Source organism: Panthera onca, chromosome D2, assembly GCF_046562875.1.
Source record: "Panthera onca isolate mPanOnc1 chromosome D2, mPanOnc1 haplotype 2, whole genome shotgun sequence".
In the NCBI taxonomy this organism is placed as follows: domain Eukaryota; kingdom Metazoa; phylum Chordata; class Mammalia; order Carnivora; family Felidae; genus Panthera; species Panthera onca.
Genome location: NC_138349.1, coordinates 53,318,406 through 53,340,934, shown reverse-complemented (window position 1 = coordinate 53,340,934; position 22,529 = coordinate 53,318,406). Strand labels below are relative to the sequence as shown.

General features: G+C 47.2%; 1 protein-coding gene across 21 annotated transcripts in view; it reads right to left on the bottom strand.

Moving 5' to 3' along the window:
- The window catches only part of CAMK2G (calcium/calmodulin dependent protein kinase II gamma), a 56,227-nt gene extending 53,444 nt beyond the window's left edge, over positions 1-2,783 (bottom strand). For 17 of the 21 annotated variants that reach the window (XM_060643112.3, XM_060643108.3, XM_060643118.3 and 14 more), the window contains exons 1-2: positions 2,581-2,712; positions 1,152-1,246 (exon numbers count right to left, since the gene is read on the bottom strand). In XM_060643112.3, coding sequence (XP_060499095.1) covers positions 1,152-1,246; positions 2,581-2,645 — 160 coding nt within the window. In that variant the 5' untranslated portion in view covers positions 2,646-2,712. Of the gene's footprint in view, positions 1-1,151; positions 1,247-2,580 lie in introns of those variants that run through there. The other 4 variants (XM_078434422.2, XM_078434423.2, XM_078434424.2 and 1 more) reach the window with 2 other exon arrangements.
- Positions 2,784-22,529: the final 19,746 nt, after the last annotated feature.

Here is a 22,529-nt window from a genome sequence, read left to right as displayed (position 1 = left end):
CTTGGTAAACAGGTCCCAGAACAACTGTACACATAACAGAAGCCCACTGTCATCTCTGTGGAATTTAACAGCTTCTCTGATGCTGAGGGACATTTACTGTATCTCTTACCCAGAGACGCCTGGGTCACTATTAACCACAGTCCTCACCTTCCCCAGGGTGTTTGTCCTGGCTCCTAATATATTTGTGGCATCCCATTGCCCCATACTAATTCCTTTCTCTGAGTCTAATAACCTTTGTCGCCCTCGATGACAATCCATCCACATTACCTCTGTACTCACTAGACCTGTTCACATAGCACTTCACACATTGCTGGGTCTATACCTATCAGATGAGGTGAGTTTGGCAAGCACCCAATACAAGGTTCAGGGAGTGTAGGTTCGAGGTGTGAAAGACAGGGCCTCACCCTCCTGGCCTCAGGTACTTGGGAGGATCTCACAAAGCAGGCTCCAAGGCCTGGGCCTTCACAATCCTCAGATCTGGATGCAATGCTGCTCCCACCCGGGCCAGGCAATTGAGATTTCCAGACCATGAGGCATCACCCTCTCCCCAGGACAGGCTGCATCTGCTGCTGCACCACCAACTTTGTAATTTGATCAAAAAAGCAATCAAGTTCATCTGGCAGGATTTGTTCCCGAGAAGCCCTCGCCAGTAGCAGCCTCCCCTGATGTTTACAGATTCCCTTCCCTTGGGAGTCTGTTCTGCCGCCTGGTGGGCAGGGGGAGGCTGGATTTGTCAGAGCTGTTCACTTACTGCATTTCCATCCTAACTCACCACTGGGGCACAGGGAATAGGACAGGCCTGGGGTGGCTACCACTACCCCCAACACAGAGACTCCAAATTTAGAGCTCCCCATTCCATGCTACCACCACTCCCCACATCTCCTCCTCCCTTAAAAACCAAACTCCCTTGAGCCTTCAGGTTCTGTTCCTTCTCATAGCTATCTCCATGTCTTACATCTTTCTCATTCTTTTCTACCTGAGCACTTCTGGTTCCCCATGCAACTCCTTGCCTGGCTTCCAAGTCAACCAACCCTGAAATCTCAATTCTTCTGCAGGGGCTAAAATGCACAACTCCTAATTCCTGGAACATCTTCAGAAGCTATAGCCCTTCAAAGCAGTCTAATGAGAGGCCAAGATGGGGGAACACTCACCCCGGGCAGATAACTTCTTGGTATTGATGATTTTTGCTGCATACTCTTGCGTGGAGGTTTTCTTCACACACCTGCGGACCACAGAGAAAGCACCCCTGGAGGGAGAAGGGGGAAAGAACTGGGACACGGAGCAGAGCAGAGTGACACAGACACGCTTCGGGTCTGAGAACAGCGATGATCGCATTACCACCCCTTTAGTCAAAATCACACACACCAGCATAGTGACCATCGCCATCCAACGTGGGGCAGAAGGATGAGGCCACTGCATGACACTGAACAGATGTGACGGAGGACCACCACATCCCACTCCCACATCTAGTCACTGGACAAAGCAACACCCCAACCTCAGGCTGTACATCAGGAGCTGGTGGGCAATGCTTAAAACACACACCTGCTGCATCTCACAGACAGCTCTGCAGTCCCAACCAGGAGAACCAGGAGAAGGGACAGAGACCCTGCCCTTCTCTCAGCGGGAATAGTTGAGGGTAGGGGAAGGGAAGATTAGACAGAAGGTATAATCCGGAGAGGGAAATCTCCCTCAATCATAGGGGAAGATGAGGAAAGTGAGCCCCCACAACTGGCTTCATCCCACTGCATCCCGGCTCAACTGACAGCACGGAAAGAGAGGATCTCAGACATCAATAGCTCCCCAACCCTATGATATTTTCCACTACTTTCCCCCCAAATGGGAACTCGCACTCTCTAGCTCTGGAAACGTCTAGGGGGGCGGGCAGGGCGGGGGCTGCAGTGGCCGGGCTCGGCGCCGCGGGTGGGGGTGGGGGGGGCCGGGGCTGCTGCAGCGGCCAGCTCAGTGCAGAGGGGAGGGGGATGCTGCGGGCTGCGCGCGCGGCTCCCGGGACCACTGCAGGGATAGGGGGAGGGGATAAGGGGGTGCTGCAGCACTGCCCAGAAGCGGGGCTGGGATCCTGGAAGCATCACTAGCGGGGGGCGGGGCCGGGCACCAAACATCCCCCCCACACTCGGGCACCGCAGCGGGGTTGGAGCCGCAGGGCCAGGGAGGGTCCTGAGTGCCAGGCGCGTGGGACCTGAGACAGGGTGCTGAGTGAGCTCTTGAGTAGGGTGAGGATGGGGCGCGGCGAGCAGGCGGGGTCAGAATGGGGGGCGCCTGATGGATGAGGGAGGGGCGGGGCTGGAGGGCTCCGAGGAGCGGTCCGGGGGCTGCAGTCCCCGCGACAGCGCGGTGTGCAGCAGCCTGGGCAGCTGCTGCAGGGCGCGGAGGGGGCTGCGGGGCAGAGAGCTGGGGACGAGGGGGCCCCGGAGGCGGCAGGCGGGAAAGGCTGGGGGTGGGGCGGGCCGAGGGGGCGCTGCAGCGGCCGGTGCAGGGCCGGGGGGCGGGGCGAGGAGCCGCATAGCGCCCGGGCGGCGGGGACAGGGTGGGGGGCCGCGGCGGGCGGCGTGAGGGCCGTACTTGCCGAGCTCCTCGAAGAGCTGGTAGTCGTCGGTGAAGCGGGTGCAGGTGGCTGTGGTGGCCATGCTGGCGGGCGGGCGGACGCGGCGGTGCAGCCCGCGCCGACGTCGGTGCACAGTCACCGCCGCCCGGCTGAGGGAGCAAGAGGAGGAGACGGGGCTGAGCCCGGCAGCACCGCGAGACTTTACCGGGGAGAGCGAGGGAGGGAGGGACACCCCCGCGCCCGCCCGCCTGCCCCGCCCCCAGTCCCGCCGGCCCCCCGCCCGGCCCCTGGACCGCCTCCGGGGAGGGGCCTCCTGCCGCCGGCTCCGCCCCGCCCCGGGAGCCGCCCGGGTCTGGCCGCGCGCTCAGGGGAGCAGAGGGGAGCAGAGAGGAGCGGGGGTCCCAGCCCCAGGCCACCTCGAGGGAGCCGAAAGCCTCGCGACCTGTGGGTTTGTCCCAGGGCAGACCCTGCAAGGGCTCGGAATGTGCGTGCTATGTGTGTGTTTTGGGAATATGTACCGGTCTGGACCACCGAGTTTTCTAGCAGTCTTTAGCCCCCAGACCGGCTCATACGACGTGGAGAAGAGGCCAAGGTCAACAAGTCGGCGTCAGACTGCACACGCGGGCGGCGCCCCCAGCCTGTGCAGAGCCAGTGCTCTCAGCAGCCTTCCCTCTGGAAGCTGATAGTCTAGACTTGTGTAAGCATCAGGGCCATTATTAGATAAAACCCTTCAGGCACGGTTTGTTCAGGGAGACCAGGCCAGAGCCAAGGATGCAGGTGGAACTTTGCCTTCCTGCACTCCAACCCTGGAGATAAGACAATGTTCTCTCTCAGGCTAGTAACGGCAGGGATGAAGTGGGAATGATTAGAAACGTTTTGTGCGGTTGTGGGCTGGAAGAGCAAGTGGAAGGAAGGAGAAAATATCCCCATTTTCTTTCAGCACACCCTGTATTTTTATTTTATGGCATCCATCACAATTTGTAATGATATATTTACTGCTATGAGAGGCAGTAGAGCTAGAATGTGGTTGTCTAAAGAGTGAATTCTGATGTCAGACCGCCTGCTTGGATTTATGGGCAATTCATTGACCAGCTGTGTGATGTTGGGCAAGTCACTTAATCTTTCTGTGCTTCAGTACCTTATCTGAAAACTGAGAAGAATAATATTATCTACCTCGCAGGGTTGTGAGTATTAAATGGGCTAAATCACATAAAGTACTTTGAAGAGCTCCTGGCACCTAATTAGAACAGAGGTAGCTATTATTATTTAATATTTGTCTTCCCACTAAATTGTAGGCTCCAATAGGGCAGGGCCCCTGCCTCCTCTGTTCATCATTGTGTACTTAGCCCCAGACCCTCAGGAAATATTTGTGGAATGAAGGAACTACTTAGGGCTGTGGTAGGGGGAGGGAGCTACCATTCCCTCCTCTGTCCCCACTGTCAGAGGAATGGTAGGACTGAGGCACATAACTGTCTCAGTGGAGGAGAAACACACTGGGCAGGTTCCCGACCTGCCCTCCCCGGGCAAGTGTACCCCAAGTCCTGGGCCAGCCCCAACTGGGCAGGATGGAGTTGGGCCAACTGCTGCAGTTCAGTCTTGATTACAGCAGGACGCCCACTGGGAGTCAGGCCTCCATTGTCAGCAGGCTGGCTCACAGAGAAGGCAGCTGAGAGGCTGAGAGGCTTTCCAGTCTCCCTGGCTGCCTCCCTGAGGGGTGGGTGGAGCAAATCTCCCAGGGAGGGCTCCCCTCCTCTCCTTAAGCAACAGCCCTGGGAGCTGAGGAGAGCCAGACTGCCCAGTGGGGGCGATTTAAGGAATAGGAGAGGAAAAGCATTAACAGATTGTCTAGGAAGGGGTCAGAGAGGGCCAGAGGAAAGGGCTGAGGTGACAGTACACCATGCTCCACCCCTCCCCAGGGCAACAGGAAGTAAGGCGCTGGGGAGTAAGGCCACTTCCTATCTCAAAGCACTGGGGTGAAAGCCAGGTTCCAAGTCCCGGCGTGGGACTTGGGCAGGGCAATGCAATGAGATTATATATGGGGATGACAATCAGTCCTGAGTTTCTGTCATCTACCTTAAATGCAGAAGTGACAGCTAGTCTGCACTCCAGAAATAGGGGCTGCATATTAATCATCAATATGCCCTTCCCGAGCCCTCAGGACAACTTGGTTCCTGACCTCCTCATGTTGAAACTTAATATTCATTAATATAAGGTGGAGTGAGAAGATGGAGGGAGATCTGAACAAGCACAGACTAGGGCTACTGGAAAGTCCCCTAGGGTATCCCAGGAAAAAATGTTAAAACAGCACTACAACTGCCAGGTACCTACTGTGAGAGTGGGGGCTATCTTCTCCACTGAGCATGAGGGTTCTACCCTGGATATTTGAGGGTAACCATATAAAGCACTTTGCAATGAGCCTCTGGGTAAAAGGAAGAGTGATGAAAAAAATAGTGGGGGGAAGCCTTGGGGATGACTCACAGTACTGTGTAAGGGGAACTAGCTATCTTTCAACAAATGTTTATCAACTGCCTACTATGTGCTTGGCACTGCTTCTCATTTTGAGAAACATCCAAATAAAGTGGAAAATTAGACTTCACAATCAAAACAAAACTCAAATCATTCTCTCCTTTTTCCTTTCTATGTTTCTCTCTCTCTCCTCCTTCTCTCACTACTTCTGTCAACAAGTCAGACTCTGACATGGCCAGAGTGGCAATTCGGAGCCTATAGACACCTTTGTGTGCACACACAAATACACACCCTCATACACACCCTCCTGATTCCCATTGCTGTAGTACCTACGCAACCTCCAGCTACCCCACAGAAATTAGGAGGAAGATACATATAAATAATAACGAGTTCACCAGCTCCCTGCGCATCAGTATCTATGGCAACCTCATGGGGTCCTCGAGCTGTGCTGTTCTGGTTGCAGCAAGTCCCCTGGGCAGCACCAGCACTCAGGCTGTGCCCACAGCACGGGGAACAGGGAATTACACAGGAAATTGATGCCCTGATAATCACCAGAGGGGTTCCACTGGGTGGGACCCTCTGTCATTCCTCTGCTCTTTCTCTTTCGAGGCTCCAAAAATTGCACCATGGGACTTGCTCCCTGAATGAGAGAAGCCTCCCTTCCTAATTTTGGAATGCAATTTTAGAGTAGAAAGGTACTTATTCTTCAGACCTGAGGAAAATGGGGCAGTTGAAAGTGAGGTGTTTAAATGCAAGGAGGATGACACTTTTGGAAACAAACAATAGTTACCTACTTGTTGGGGGATGTTGTAAAATAAATTTGGAGAGAATTTAGCCTTGTGCCCATGAGGAGTTTTCAATCCATATTCCACAGAAATGTACAGGTTACATGGTCATGCCACAGCAGCTACTCAACATATATATTGAGGTTCAATGTAAGGTTTTGTTGAAGAAGAGTCCCTGGTTTAAAGACGTCCCTGAAAGAAGTTTGAAACTCACTGGACCAGTGGCTTCCGAAGTCCCCTCTAACTCTAAGATTCTATGGCTAGTTTTGGAGAATTAGGGGTGATGAGGTAATGGTCTCTCTCCAAGGACTCTGAGAAAATTATTAGTGGTGAGGTATTTGAACCAGTGACAACATATGAAAATGGGGATAAGAAAGAGGGAGAAAGACAAATGAAAACATTTAAATAAACAGTTCCTAAGCTAGGGGGCCTGGTGAGGGTTGCCCCTCTCTCCTCTGGAAGACACATCAAATCACAACAATGCACAGAGTAGTTGCAACCAACCTCAGTAACTACTCCTGATAGCAATCGTCCTTAGTAGGAGTGTTTTCCCATCCCTGCTGTGTCTAAGAACTGAAAAAAGGGTTAGGAACCACAGATTTAACCAATGACTACAGTATTTCTTAACAGAGGATCTGAGGAATGTAAGGTGAGGGGCTGAGCTCTGAAGGATTGGCCACAGGGGATGAGATTTTGGAGGGGATGTGATATATATAATGTGAGGAGCTGTAGTATTTGGAGTGAGGGGCTGAGGGACTGGCAGGAAGGAACTCCCTTCCATTTCCCAGCTAGAGGGCTGATTCCAAAGGACAATCTGATTTCCTTCTGCCTTCCCACCCCCAGTCCAGGTCAGGGCTCTCTCTCACCCCTCCACCATCCTCCTAGAGACTATGCATTCCTTGAAGATAGAGGGTACCTGATCTTTCTCCTCGTATCCTTAACACAGAGCACAAAGCCTGGCATATAGTAGGTACTCAGTAACTATTTGTAGAATGAATGGAGTATTGGGGGCAGGAAACTGAGACATTTAGGATGAAGAGGGAGCACAAGAGGAGAGGTGACAAAGCTGTTATCAGAGACGGAAGGGAGATACTGAGGTAAGGGGCCGGCTGCCTGCACCATTGGGGATGGATGGTCAGGGCTGGAAGAGTGGCATGTGGGGCCCCCTGGTGGGCAGACCTGAGGCACACAGGATGCTAGAGGGAGGGGATGGAGAGCCAGAGGCCTATGAATGAGAAAGAGAGGTGTGGTGACAATAATAAAACCATAATTGTAGTTAACCTTTAGGGAGAGCTTGCTACCAGAAAGTCATAGGCACTAGGTACTCTAACCTATGCTATTCCATGTAACCCTCACCACCACACTGTGAGTGTAGGGGCCGGGCCATCAGCCCCATTTTATAGAAGAGGAAACTGGAGTTTAGAAAAGCAAAGTAGGGGCACCTGGCTGGCTCAGTTGGTAGAGCATCTGACTCTTGATCTTGGGGTCTTGAGTTCAAGCCCCATGTTGGGTGTAGACATTAGTTAGAAAGAAAACAAGGAAGGAAGGAGAGAGGGAGGGAAGAAGGAAGGGAGGAAGAGAGGGAGAAAGAAAAGGAAAGTTGCTTGCCTAGGAGCAAACAACTAATATGTTGTAGGGGATGATGTGACTGAAGAGAAGTGAAAAAAAAGTGGGTATTGAGGTGGAAGAGAAGTAAATGGCATGCAGGGTTCAATATAGATATGATCATACTAGCAATGGGATCCAGATTGGAATCTTAAACCCAAGGTGGATTTATCCCAATCTAATCCTAGTCCTGAATCCAGATACTTACTCAGAGGAGATACTCATTCATTCATTCATTGATTCATTTCTTTAATCTTGTTGCTCACTATTCTGTTCCAGTCACTTGGGAACCTAAGAGAACAATCTGACAAAATTCTTGCCCTCATGGTACTTACATTGGACTGTAATGTAGTCCTGTATGGACTGTAATGCAGTCTGTACTGTTGGCAAGCAATTAGCCTAGAAAGTGGTCCCTTTAGACTGGAGTAAGTTCCACAGAGAAAATAAAATAAAGCAATGGGATAGAGTGAGGGAGGAATGGAGAATTTCTTTAACTGAGGTACTCAAACATGGATACTGGATACTCTTGGAAAGGGACTTTTAAGGGAGACCTAAAGGATAAAGAGGCAGTCATTTGAAGACGTGGGGCAAGAGCATACCTGGTGGAAGGAACTGCAGCAAAAGGCTGAAACAAAATTGGTCACGATATATTGGAGGAGTGGAAAGAAGGACTGTGTGGCAGGAACAAAAGGGCAAGTGGGAAGCAGTAGGTTAACAGGACCTGGAGACCCCAGTAAACCCCACTGTCCTGGTACAACTACCCTGGTGCTCCTTCCAAGCTGTGGGTCACAGGTAGTCCTCAGGGGCAGGCTGCCTTCATGCTCACAAAGGCATGAGACCTGAAACCCCAGCTCAATGCCAGAAGATACCTTCATCAAGAGTGGACATGAAAATGGGCCTGAAGCTGGAGATGATGCTGTTCCTTATTTACCACAATAGAGGGCGGTGAAGGGGGGCTCAGGGTGACCTCTTAGTGCCCCTGAGGTTTTGAGGATGTTGTGCTGAGGGGTTCTGCACACAGCCAATGTCCTCAGTTCTGCTGAGGGGTTCTGGGACAGCCAATATCCCCTCAGTCCATTTAGACAATATCTTACAGCCCTAGGTAGGCATCAGTCCTAACTCTTATAGGGGACAAAAAGATGGGCCAGAAGTAGGCCCTGCCTCGAAGGAGCTTTACTCACTGGAGGCAAGAAGATAATAAAACAATGATACAACAAAAGATAAGTACCATAGTACAAATGGCTACCTGCATCACATTTCCCTTCCCTTGCCTAACCTCCAGTTCTCTGTTCAGGTGCCACTTTCTCCGAGTAGCTTTCCCTGGCCTTTTGACTACATCAGATCCCTGAATGGCAGCCGCAAAGTTCCATCCACCACTTCTTCAAAGCGCTTGTCCCAAGTGTAATCTTACATGTGTTTGTGTGACTACAGACTTCATGAGGGTAGGGTCTGTGTCTGTTTATGTTTATCCTGTATCCTCTAAAGTGCCTGGGGCATTGTAGTTACTCAATAATAAATGCATGGGGGATAAAAAGCAAAGTACTATGGGATTTTAATGGGGGAGCAATCAGATCAGTTGGAACAATTGGAAAAGCTGGATGAGCTAAAAGGAAAGGAAGGATGTTGGCAGATGGAGTTGTAGGTGAGGGGTCATTGCTAGTAAAAAAGAGAGTGTGAATCAGACCCTGAGATATTGAGTGCTTGGCAGGTGTTTGGGAAACTGGGTGATCAGGTGAGCTGGAGGGGAGGGTGGAGTGGAGGAAAAGAACATAAATCTGGGGACCAGCAAGATGTAAATAGTATCTGGCTCTGGGCCAGGCAGGCTAGGCCTCAGGAAGGACCAATGTCCAACTGTCTGACCAGACCAACTCCAGAGGGTCTTAGATCCCAGATCTGGGCTAGAGATGATTACTTACCAGATAATTCCGCTTGAATGTCTTGCTGTCCCCTCAAATTTAACATGATCCATAGCCAAATTAATCAGATTGAGAGAGAGTATAACATAGTGGTTAAGAACAATAAAGTCAAATAAATCCTGGCTCCTCCTCTTACTAACTATGGGAGTCTGTGCATTTTGTGACTTCTCTCTGCCTCAGTTTTCTCATCTGCAAAATAGGGATGATGATAGAACTCACCTCACAGGGTTTTATGAGGAGTACATTATTTGTACATGAGAAAAGTAAAACAGTGCCTTTCATATTAAGGGCTCAGTAAATATTAATTATTATAATTACTTCTCTTGCCTTGACCAGTTTTTCTCTCCAGTTCCTTTGGCTGTGACAGTGACATGACTATCCTGCCAATGACCTATGTTCAGAATCTTGGAGTCAACTTTGACTCATCCCTTATCTCACTTAGAGGCAGTGTGGGTGTGGATTCTGCCACTTACTAGTTGTGTGACCTTGGGCAAGTTTCTCAAAGTCCCTGAGCTTCATGCTCCTTCCTGGTAAAATAAAGACGTCATAATTTTCACTATAGGGTCCTTATAACAATTTAATGATAATATTTGTAGGTTAATGGCTCAATTCCTGATGCTAAATAAATGGTAGTTATTATTATTTTCATCATGTGTGTCATCAGGAACCAGCACCAGTATATTTCACCCTTTAAATGTCTTTGTGTCTATTCCTTCTTCTGCATTTCCCTCCCACCACCCTAGACTTGGCTTACCTCACCCTCCAGAGTTACTTCAGTAGCTCTCCTACCTTTGTCAACTTCATTTTATATTTCACTTTTCTTTCCTTCTCTTTCTTTCTTTTCTCTTCCTTTCTTTTCCCAGTGCTGGGGGTAGAGCAGTGAACACAATAGAGGCTATCCTTGCCCTCAGGAAGCCTACCTTCTTGTGAGAGGGACAACCTATAAACAAATAAATATTTAATATGTCAGGTGGCGATAAATACTACAAAGGAAATCAAAGTAGGGGAAGGGGATGGAGGTGCTGTTTAATGTAGGGTAATGAAGTAATGTCCCTCTGATAAGATGAACATATGTGCAGAAATCTGCAGGGAATAATATCGCTTTCATTAGGTCACATCTTGGCTGAAATGCTGTTTCCTTCAGAATTATGTATGAATGCTTATGTATAACTTCTTAGCCAATTCTAGCCAATCTTGTGATTTCATACCACTCACAGAATGCCCCTGCTTCTGTAGACATGCTGAACACATTAAGAATGTATATCATTGGATTAATAGTACTCTGATCATGATATCAGTGTGAACATTTTACTCTTCCTTAAATGTGCTAAGTTTTTTATGATGAACGTAGATTACTTGAATAAGAGCAAGAACAATAACACCATATTTTCTCCTCATCATCTTATTATAAACTTCATGTAACTCTGCAAGGTAAATTTTATATCCCTGTTTTACAGATGGGAAAACTGAGGCACAGAGAGGTTAAGCTAAATCTCTGAATTCAGCTCTTGAAATGTTTGGCACCTGATTACAGGCTCGCTGTTTGCTTACTTTAAATTTTAGTTTTGCCTTCTTAGAGCATAGGTTTCTTAAGGGCAGAGTCCTTGCTTATTCCTGTATCTCCTTCTTCCCCCTCCTCATGCTTTTATGTACTGTACATAATGGGTGCTTTTTTTTTTTAATGTTTTTATTTATTTTTGAGACAGAGAGAGACAGAGCATGAACGGGGGAGGGGCAGAGAGAGAGGGAGACACAGAATCGGAAGCAGGCTCCAGGCTCTGAGCCATCAGCCCAGAGCCTGACGCGGGGCTCGAACTCACGGACTGCGAGATCGTGACCTGAGCTGAAGTCGGACGCCCAACAGACTGAGCCACCCAGGCGCCCCTAATGGGTGCTTTTTAATGGATTGGCGTGTTTGATGTCTCTTGTCTATTGCTGTGATATGGTTCATTATCTTGCTGATTGTGCCATGGTGTATACTCTTGACCCTGGGTCCAAGGATGGAGAACCTGAAGCTCCTGGTTTCAAAGATGTGAGGGAGCTGGACCTCCACCCCAAAAGGGTAGTGATTCTGCTTGTCCACTAGGGGCCGCAGTAGGCCTGGGTTTAGAGAGACATCAGGGCTGTGGATTACTCAGCAGACCCCACCCCAGGAGTCATTTCCAACACCAAGTCTGTCCTAGAGCCCAAAGCCCCAGAGACAGCCTATCAGTGTACCTGGCTTCAGTTTCTTCCAATAGACCATCAGATTCCAGGACCTGGAATGAGTTAGCTCCAGAATAAAAGCTGCTGATGGCAGCTAGATAGCAGGAGTATGCTGGCAGTTTCCAGATGCCCCTCAATTAGCCAAATCAAGAAACATGCATGGAGCACACTACTGAGCGCCTGCTGTGTACCACGTAGCATGCTAGACCCTGGGACTAGCTTGGTCAACAAAACAGACTCTTATGATCCCAGCTCTTATGATCTAAGGAGGTATGCAGACAAGCCTAAAAATATTGTATTGTGTGATAAGCTGCTAACATGATTTCTGTTCCAGGGTTAGTTAGCTCTCCTTGGGTCTCATTTCAAAGTAGGTTATCCCATGGGATATCTACCTGCTTTAGAGAAATGAAATAAATAAAGATGAGAGACAGAGACAAGAACCTTTGTCCACATTTGGAGAATCACTGTGGAGTCCCCTCCTCTCTCAAGGTGGAATGGTTCCCAGTGGCTCCTGGGAGATCTGAGGGTGTCTGGGGTTGGGGTGGGTGCTGGGGGAAAGGAAGTGCCAAGCCACCTCTCCACAGCTTTTTTGCTCTCCTTTCTCCAAGTGGCCTGGGAGCTTTGCTTAGGAAGGAAAGATTCCCCAGATTTTGAGGTGTGACCCAGACTGCTGGTTTTCTCACTGATTTCTCTTTGCCTCTTTCTTTCCTTTGCTCCTTTTTCTCAGATGATTTGTCAATCAATGTATTTATCAAATGAATGTTCTGTTTAGGGTACTCCTTTTTATCCAGAAACATTAGGTCAAGGAAATTACAACAGTTAGAGAAAGAATATAACTAGAGAGGTAAAGACAGACACCCATGCAATGCAGCATTTTGACAAGTGCAAATTGGTAGCCACAGACACTCATCCCTGGGGGCTATCCCTGGGGCTGATGTGGTCTTGAGGAGACTTCCTTCCTGGACAAGGTGACCAAGACCTTCCAGGATGAGCCTTCAATCTATTCCAGTGGGGTTTCTCTGGGAGAGATATCCTCAGAGAACAGAGGGGAGGGTAAAACATCCCCCACACCCCAGCTGTTCCTTGTTCATTCCCTTGTGCCTGGACAAGGGGCTCAGAGGCCCATGTGCTCAACATTCCTGAGAAGCAGCTTCTGAGTCAGAGCCCCAGAAACAGCTGAGGCAGCTTCAGGCTGGAGTCTTGGCTCTCTTTTCCCCTTTTCGGTCCAAAAGCAACTCCCTCCCTAGCTATTTGGATGTGACCAGAAACCCAAGCAGGGCTGTGGGGTAGCAGCCTGGCTCAGCCAGTCTATAAAATTTATTTGGTCCCTGAATCCCCTTTGAGACTGTGGCCCTTAGGTAAAGGTGTATGCCCAATGCCACCTATGCCAGGAAGTCCAAGGGGTGAGGAAGACTCACCCATGCCTACAAGTCAAAGCTCCCCATGTGGCCATTGTTGGGCTGCCTCTGGGAAGGGGTCGTAACTAGGACTTGGCTTGAGTTAAGACAGCAGCATTCCCCAGGCAGTGTGCCAGCACCTCCTTACTGCCTGGGCGTGGGGCCCAGGACATGCCAGGGCAATGCCAGAGAGCTGACTCAGGGGGCGGCATAAGGGGAACAGAAAAACCCTTCGCACCCACCAGCTAGGAGAGGAGAGGAAGCTGCCCTGAGGCCTGCTGTGATTGCCCTATAGTGTAGACCACCAACAGGTTCTGTGGATGGGTCTGTTTCTCAGCCACTGATCCATGAAGTGCCACATTTCCTGGGGCCACCAGCAGAAGGCCAAGGCTCTCCCACTTTCCCTGAGTTCCTCTCTTCCTACGAAGACCTCTAGATGTGCAAATCTAGGTTCCCAAACCCCTTTATGCGATTGATTCAGGCCCCACCATTGTCACTTTCTTAAGACTGTGATCTTGGGCAGGTCACTTACTTTGACTTTTGTGAGTCTCAGATTCCTTCTATTTAAGGTGGGATGGGTAAGACCTGCTTGTCCATAGGACTGCAGTAAGGATCAAATAAGATCACATCTATGAAGGTAATGTATATACTCTAAAGTACATTTATAAGCAGGTATTATTAATTGTCATGGTTATTCCCAAGATGGGAATGATAGCTGCTAGCCCTTGAAACTCAAGGTCCTCCTCTTTGCCTATTTCGTCAGACAAGTAGCTCTGAAGCCAGTGCTGGAATCCTAACCCAGTCCTGGGCCTCAGAAGAAGCTTTTCTGCCTGGTGCTATGGTGCCAACTCAGGGAAGCAACCTCCACCAGCCCAGCTCTGTTAAACCGGTTCTTTCTCTCCTAATCAGACTCCTCCAGTCCAGTTTGCCTGCAGTGATGACAAAGGAACCTAAAATAGCACAGGCTCTGCAAACACCGCTGGAGATGGCTTGGGGCATAAGGTGTTGCCTGTCACCCGTGGGCCTGTCTGGGCATCCCAGCCAGCTGCAGCCCTCTACCCTCCAGGGCCTGGTGTGTCTTCCTCTATGCAGCAGAGGATGACAGTGCCTCCTGTCAGCACTTTAGGTGGCTGAATTGGATGACTACTAGAAAGTTGGCTTGGCTAGAGGTGCCAGTGTGGGGAGGGGGACTCACAGCTCTCCCCACCCCCCACTGACTCCTCGAACACATACTCTGGGGGCCCCTCCTTGCACCAAGAGGCCAGGTGAACTGGGCTCAGATCATGCAGAATAGCAGCTGTCTTGCAGTTTTCGGAAGGGTTGCTGACTGGGAACCAAGAGAGTCTCACTCTGAGGACCCTGCAGCTGCAGGCCCTGGCTTGCCACTCTTGCTGCAGAACCAGTTTGGTACAGGCAGCTGCTGGGTCTGCCTCTGCTCTGAGACTTCGCATAGGACGTTTGTGTAACTCAGGTGGGAGCCATAACTGCTAGCTGCGAGGGGGCTTGCAGCAGGGAACCATGGGCAGGAGCTGCCAACCTCGCAGTAGCATTCATTATTGCTGAGGCCTCTCTAATTCCCCATATTTTAAGCAGTCATTTTCCCACAGCACTAGTCTCACTCTTAGAATTTTCTCATCAGACTCTTCCTTAAGCACTTTTTCTTGACATGTGTATTCCTTTCCTGGGTGATTGCTATAAGAAAGATGAAGTCTTAGTTAATGTCAGGAATCCTAAACTTATGGTCTGTTGGCCAAATCCAGCCCTTAAACCTGTTTTTTTGTTGACTTGCATAATTTCAATTGGGAAGTTTTAACATTAAAAAAATCCAGATTTCAGACATTTCTTAACATTTTGTGTCCTACATAGGTTTCTCCCAGAACAAGTCTTCAGTTGCAAGTAGTTTATTTGGAAGGTGATCCTAGGAAACTCTAGTTAGGGAGTGAGGGAGTCAGACAGGGAAGGGATGGTAGAAGGGCAAGGTTACCCAGGAAGTTACCATATGGGCATCTGGAGCTTACTTATGCTGGGGCATTCGGGGAACCAGTGTAGAACACGCGTCTCACAGTTGTCTCACCTGAGAGGCAAAAGCATTAGCATATTTATCCACCAAAACCAGCAGTTATTGGCTGGGAGCTGCTACAGTGTGGGGGAGAAGGGACAATGGTGGTGTTAATGCATAAGGAACATCCAGCCTGTTGTACAGCAGAGAAGAGTGGGCTCCAAAAGCCAGAAGACGCTGGAACTGACAGCATCTGCCACAATATGGAAGATTTAGCAAAACTGCTCCTCAGTTCTCACTTGGCAACAATTGGCAGGAGCTCGATGGCAGGTGCCCCTTTAAACAAGATAAGAGCTCTCCTTTCTGCCATAGTCGTTCCACTCCCTTCCCCACGTTGTCCTACACTCAGCCTGCTTTACTCTTTATGTTACCTACTTAGCCTCTGGGGTGTTGGCGTTTGTGACCCCTGGTGTATGTCTAGTTATAGCTGTGAGTCCCACTGACTCTGTTTCCAATAACTTCTTAGTCTTCTTTGAATCTCACAGGGCAGCTAGCCCAGTGATTCCAAAAGATGTTGACTGATTACTTCTGTTTCTCTAGCCCTGTACTCTGAATTATTTAATTCTCTGAATTTCAGACCATCTTCCCTCTCTGCTTCCGAGCGTGTAGAGTAGGTCTTCACTTTGTGGACTGGCTTGGGGAGGCCCTTTCTTATCTTTTTAACATCAACCTAATTGGCTTTCAGTTTCTAAGACGCATGAAGCTCCTTCCTGCCTCATGTCAATATCCCTGCCTGAAAAGTTCTTTTTTTTCCTTTATGACAGGCTAACTCATATTCATCCTCTAGGACTAAGTGTCACCTCCTCAGTGGAACCTTCCATATCATTCAGTCCCTTACAAGGGTTATGTCCCTCTACTATACATTGTCACAGTGCACTGTATTCCTCCTTAACATATTTATAATAATAATTACATATATATTGGTATAATTTGTATTTACACTGGAGTTCCCTCATTAATGCAGTTATCTTATGCAAACCCGACTATACACACTCAACTGAAAGAGAAAGAAACAAAGAAATTCCTTTATTTAAAGCATGCTCTTCCCTCAAAGCCAGATCTGGACATCTACTGTCTCAGGTGATACCTGAAATGCTAAGAGAAATAGCTGTTATTTCTTGGTTTTTGTGCTTCTAAATGCCAAAGTCCTGGTGACTTAACATATTTTCAGGAGTAATTTTGCAATCTTTGGGGCGTCTAGGTGGCTCAGTCAGTTAAGTGTCCAACTCTTGATTTCGAGTCAGGTCATGAACTCACGGTTTGTGAGTTCGAGCCCCCTGTCCGGCTTTGAGATAACAGTGAAGAGCCTGCTTGGGATTCTCTCTCTCCCTCTCTTTCTCTGCCCCTCTCCTGCTCGTGCTTGCTCACTCTCTTGCTCTCTCTCTCAAAATAAATAAATAAACTCAAAAAAAGAATAATTTTGCAATCTTTGCCTTTGAACTGATTTTAGAAACTGCCTCCACTCACTAACACACACAAATATAGAAGATTGAAATTTCAACTGCATTATCTGCCTCTCCGTCTAGACTGAAGCTCCATGAGGACAGACAACATTCTTGCCTCCATCATTATTGCATCCTCAGGATCTGGCAAAGTGCTGGACACATAGTGAGTATCCAATAAATCTTTGTTGACTGGATGATGATGGGTAGGTAGGTGGTGGATGATGGAAGATGTGGAGGGATGATGAGAGCCGTGAGGACCAGCGCTGTGCAGGACACGCCTGGAGATGGGATGGTACTTAATATGACAGCTCATTAGGGGGAGAAGGATGAAGGAGATGAGGTCACTGAACTACTGCAGTTGACTATCTGCCTAAAGGCCTACTCTTCTATAAGTCTCTCGGGATTTGTTAAATCCTGCATTCTACTTTCCCCCAAACCAAATTCTCTGGATTAGTGCCTTATCCCAGGTAGTGCAGCCGCCTCTGAGTCACTGCACAGAACTGCTGTATCCCTCAGGGCTCAGACAGAGTGCACCATCCGGCCTGAATTCCTAGCCCAAACTAAAAACTCCACCCAACTCCCTACTGTGATCCTGCTCATGACTCCCTCCCTATTTTAGCCCAAAAGTTTATTTTGACCCCTAAGGCCAACACTCATCTTGATCAGTTTGTTTTTATTTTAAGTTTCTTTATCTATTTTGAGGATGGGGGAGAAGGGGCAGAGAGAAAGGGAGAGAGAGAGTCTCAAGCAGACTCTGTGCTGCTGATGCAGAGCCTACTTGGGGCTCTGGCTCACAAACCGTGAAATCATGACCTGAGCTAAAATCAAGAGTCAGCCGCCACCCAGGTGCCCTTATCATAATTGTTTTTTATAGCCCTCATGCCAATCCCACCCTTGATTCCCATCTTGACCCTAACCTTGGCCCTGAAATAGGCTTGCTTCTGATTCTGAGTACATTACATACATCCATGCTTTTTGGTTGTTGTTGTTATTTTAAAGCCTTTACAGATAGTATTTGATTTGAAATTTACAACTCTATGTAATCATCCCCATCTTATAAATGAGGAAACCAAGAGTATGGAAAATGCCCAAGGTCACACAGTTAATAAATTGAGGATCCCAGATCAGATTCAGGTCTTCCTGCTCTAAATCCAGGGTTACAGGCGTCTGGATTACTGAAGTTCCAGAATAAGGTTCCATTGCCCTTGGGGCAAAGCAATCCTAGATAATCAAAGACCTCAGGGTACTAATAGTAGTGATAATAATAATAACCTTAACTCACTGAGCAATTTCTTTGTGACAAGCAAAGTGCTGAGAAGCTCTTTATACATGAGCTCATCTAATCCCCCCACCAAGGCTACAGAGCTCCATAGTTGCATTTGACAAGTGAAGAAACCATGGCTTTCAGAGGTTTAAGTAATTTGCCCAAGGACACATAGCTAGTAAGGGGCAAGACAGAATTCAGACTCAAGTCTCTCTGATTTTAAATGTAGCTCACTTCAATCTTTACAAAGAAATGGAATAGCAACAGGAAGCAGCTTGGAGCCTGGATCTTGCAACCATATACCCACCATACCTTTTGAGCCATGGTGCCAAATTCTAGAGTATTGTGTTTGATTACTAAAATTGGGTCAAAAATGAGTCAGGTCTTGGTAGGACTGACTCACTGTGGTGTCTGTCAGCTCTAAAAGGAGACAGGAAGCCTCAGAGGGCAACAGCCAGCAGACCACTGCAGAGTGGATGAAGGTCCAAGAAGCATCTACCACAAGCCCTGCAGTGGTTAAACATGGAAATCCACGTGCCTGCCAAAGAAAAGACCCAGACTTAAGACTCATTTTGAAAATTAAACCTGCCAAACCCCATTTCTTTCTCCATACTCAGCCCTACTCCCTAATAGGGCTCCATTTTGGTCAACTTCTCTGTCTTTCATCTCTGATTCTCACACTTTATCCTTCTCCTTCATGGGCAGGGCTCTTTGTCTCCCTCCAAGTCCCCATCCCCATCTCAGCTCATGACTCTGAATATCATTGCTGCCACCTTCCCATGTCCCATTTCTCTGAATCTTACTCTCAGTGCCTGGTAGATCCCCGTGTTATGGGATCCCCCCTCTTTTTTAGTAGAATATACATAACATAAAATGTACCATTTTAATTTCATTTATTCTTATTATGGTAAAATATGCATAATATTTACTTTTTTAACCATTTTAAGTGTACAGTTCAGTGGCATCAAGTACATTTACTTTGCTGTATGACCATCATCACTATTCATTTTCAGAACTTTTTCAACATTACAAACAGAAACTCTGTTCCCATTAACCAATAACTCTCCATCCCCTCTCTCCTCAACCCTGGTAACCTCTATTCTTAACTTCCTGTCTGTATGAATTTGCCTATTTTAAATACCTCACAGAGGTGGAATCATACAATCTGTGTCTGGCTTATTTCACTAAACATAAAATTTTCAGAGTTCCTTCATGTTGTAGTGTGTATCAGAATCTGATTTCTTTTTAAGGCCGAATAATATTCCGTTGTATGTATATGCCACATTTTGTTTTCCCATTTATCTGTTGGTGGACGGTTGGGTTGCTTCACCTTTTGACTTCACCTATTGTGAATAATGCTGCTGTGAACATGGTGTACAAGTCTCTTTTTGAGTCCCTGATTTCAATTCTTTTGGGTATATACCTAGGAATGGAATTGCTCAATCATATGGTAATTCTATGTTTAACTTTTTGAGGACCTGCCAAACTACTTTTCATAGTGGCTGCACCATTTTATATTCCAACCAGCAATGCACAAGGGTTTTAATCTCTCCACATCTTTGCCAACACTTATTATTTTCCACTTTTTTGATAACAGCCAAACAAATGGATATGAAGGGGTGTGTGAAATCTCTTTTGAATACAGTGTTCCAAGCATTCCTGATTCCCAGGGTCTGCTCCTCCCTCTGGACTCCCCATGCACCTCTCCTGACTGTGAGGGTTGGCATTTCCCTGTGGCAGAGAAACCATCATCACTGATGAGCAGTCACCACCCTTTTTTCTCCCTGTACTTTCTGGTCTTTCTTCCAAGTTCTGGCAAGCTGCTGCCCATCTCTCTGCCTTTTGCTTACGGAGAGTTGGACTGAGAAATAATACAGGCTTTGGGAAGAATACAAATTCAATATCATCAGGCCCACAATTTTCTGAGCTCTTTTATTCATATCGTCTTCCAGACCAGAGACCATAGGACTCCACGGGGACCAATTTTATGGCTTTGACCTGCCACTGACCTCAGAACTAGAACAGCATCCAGATCCTTAGGCAAAATTGTTTCTTGGTCTCATCGGAACCCAAGGGAACAGCTTATATTCTAGTTACAGCGCTCTATTTGCATCAAGTCCTTTCCTTTGCTGAGGCTCATATTTGGTGGTTTAGGTCTCCAAGACAGATCCTGGGTGTGGTGATTCACCTCCTGCATGAGCCTCATGACTCCTTCAGGGGAACTTGGAGACCTGGAATTTTGGTTGGGATTCCCAGTTCATGTTCCCAGAATCTAGACCCTCTGGGGCAACATTTGTTTGTACTGTTTAGTACTTACGTCCTCTCCATGGACTTCTGATGTCAAGAGTAAAGTGTGTCAAAACCGGCCCCCATGTTGTCATACGTTCTGGGCTTTGCTTCAGCCCAGTCCTTACCTGTTTGCTTAAATTAGGTGCCTGATGTAAATTTCTTTTTCTTCTTGTCTTTTCTGTCTTCCGTGAAAGCAGGTGGAAAAAAAACGTCCTGCATTTCACAAAAGAGGAGAGAACTATGGAGGGAAGTGATTCACCTTGGTGCACAGATGGACTCAGCAATGAAGCTGGGAATGGAACTCCATTCTCTGACTCTGAAACCACAGCCCTCACCATGGGCAGTCACCCTCTTCTTCAAGAAAAAGCTCTTGGCTTATGCTCCAAGATATGGCCTTTGTACTTGACAGGTGCCACTGGGATTGGGTAGTGGGGCTCTCTACCCTCATTATTCCCACTCCAACCCATGAGACTATTGTATTGACCTTCAAATATGGATTTCATGGTATAACCCTTGAAAGGAAATTTCTAAGGCTCTTTTTTTTCAAGTGTATTTTTGAGAGAGAGAGAGAGAGAGAGAGAGTGAGAGCAGAGGTGGGGCAGATAGAGAGGGAGAATCTTTTTTTTTTCAATATATGAAATTTATCGTCAAATTGGTTTCCATACAATACCCAGTGCTCATCCCAAAAGGTGCCCTCCTCAATACCCATCACCCACCATCCCCTCCCTCCCACCCCCCATCAACCCTCAGTTTGTTCTCAATTTTTAAGAGTCTCTTATGCTTTGGCAAGACAGGGAGAATCTTGAGCAGGCCCCGTGCTGTCAGTGCAGAGCCCTATGTGGGACTCGAACTCACAAACTGTGAGATCATGACCTTTGCCGAAATCAGGAGTTGGACGCTTACCCAACTGAGCTACCCAGGCGCCCCCTTTCTAAGGTTCCTTCTAAAGCAAAACATATGACCTCGCAAGTTTGGAAAAACAAAAGCTCCTGAAGAATAAGAATGGAGGCAGCTGTAGGGGCTCTCCTCTATTCCCTTGAATTGTCACTTCCCCTCTGGTGTCCTCTCATTTCATTTCTCCCTTCCGCTACTGCACCCAGCTCTGGGGGGTATCCTTCCCTCATTCCCTCCAGCCCAGGCCCATACACAATCTAGGTCACTCTCTTTTGCTTCTCTTGTTTCAATTGAGATTAGTAGGAACTTTCAGCTTTACTAAAAACCTTATACACATCCTTGTTTAAGAACTTATAGTGCCTTTCTGGAGTCTATGGTATCATGTGGTTTTTAAGAACTTTTACAACCAGAACTCATCCTACTTAGCTCTACTTTGTTCTCACTACTCGTCAGTGTAAACTCTTCTTAACTGCACCAGATTTCTCACTCTTGTATACACGTGTACACATGTATACACACAACCACACACATGCATACACACACCACAGTTAAGGACATATAAAATTTACTCTCTCTAAGATATACAATGTTTATTCCAGCTTCTGTCTTTTTCCAGGACTCTTGTTTGGAACTTCTTTTTTTCTCTGCTCTTACCAATCCATCATGACCCATCCCTTAAGATTTGTTCAGGCCTAGGAAATCTCTAACTTCAGTGTGCCTGTTCTCTACTTTTACTGTAGTTTTGGTCAGTGGTCAGACTGATGTTAACTTTTTTTTTAAGCATTTTGACTTTAAATTTTTTAAGCTTGTTTATTCATTTTGAGAGAGAGAGAGAGAGAAAGAGAGCATGAGCAGAGGAAGGGGAGAGAGAGAGGGAGGGAAAGAGAAACCAAGGAGGCTCCCCACTGTCAGCACGGAGCCCAACGTGGGGCTTGAACTTACAAACTACAAGACCATGACCTGAGCTAAAACCAAGAGTCGGATGCTTAATCAACTGAGCCATCTATGCGTCCCGACCATTTTTTTTAATGATAGTAAAAACACATATAAAACTTACCATTTAACAATTTTTAAATGTACATTTCAGTACTATTAAGTATATTCCCTTTGTTGTGCAATAGATCTCCAGAACTTCATCTTGCAAAACTGAAGCTCTATACCTATTAAACAATAACTCCCCCATTCCCCCTTCCTCCTAACCCCTGGTAATTCCCATTCTCCATTTCTATGAATTTGACTACTTTGGATACCTCTGTATCTAAAGATATATGTAGAATCACGCAGTATTTGCCTTTTTTGTTCGTTTGTTTTTGGACTGGCTTATTTCATTTAGCATAATGTTCCCAAGATTCATCCATGTTGTAGCATGTGATAAGATTTCCTTCCTTTTTAAGACTGACTAATTTCCATTATATGTATATACCACATTTTGCTTATCCATTCATGTCAGTGGACATTTAGGTTGCTTCTACCTCTTGGCTATTATGAATAGTACTGCTATGACATGAATGTACAAATATCCCTTTGAGACCCTGCTTTCAATTCTTTTGTATGTATACCCCGAACTGGTATTGCTGGATCATATGGTTGTTCTATGTTTAATTTTTTGAGGAACTGCCATACTGTTTTCCATGGTGGCTG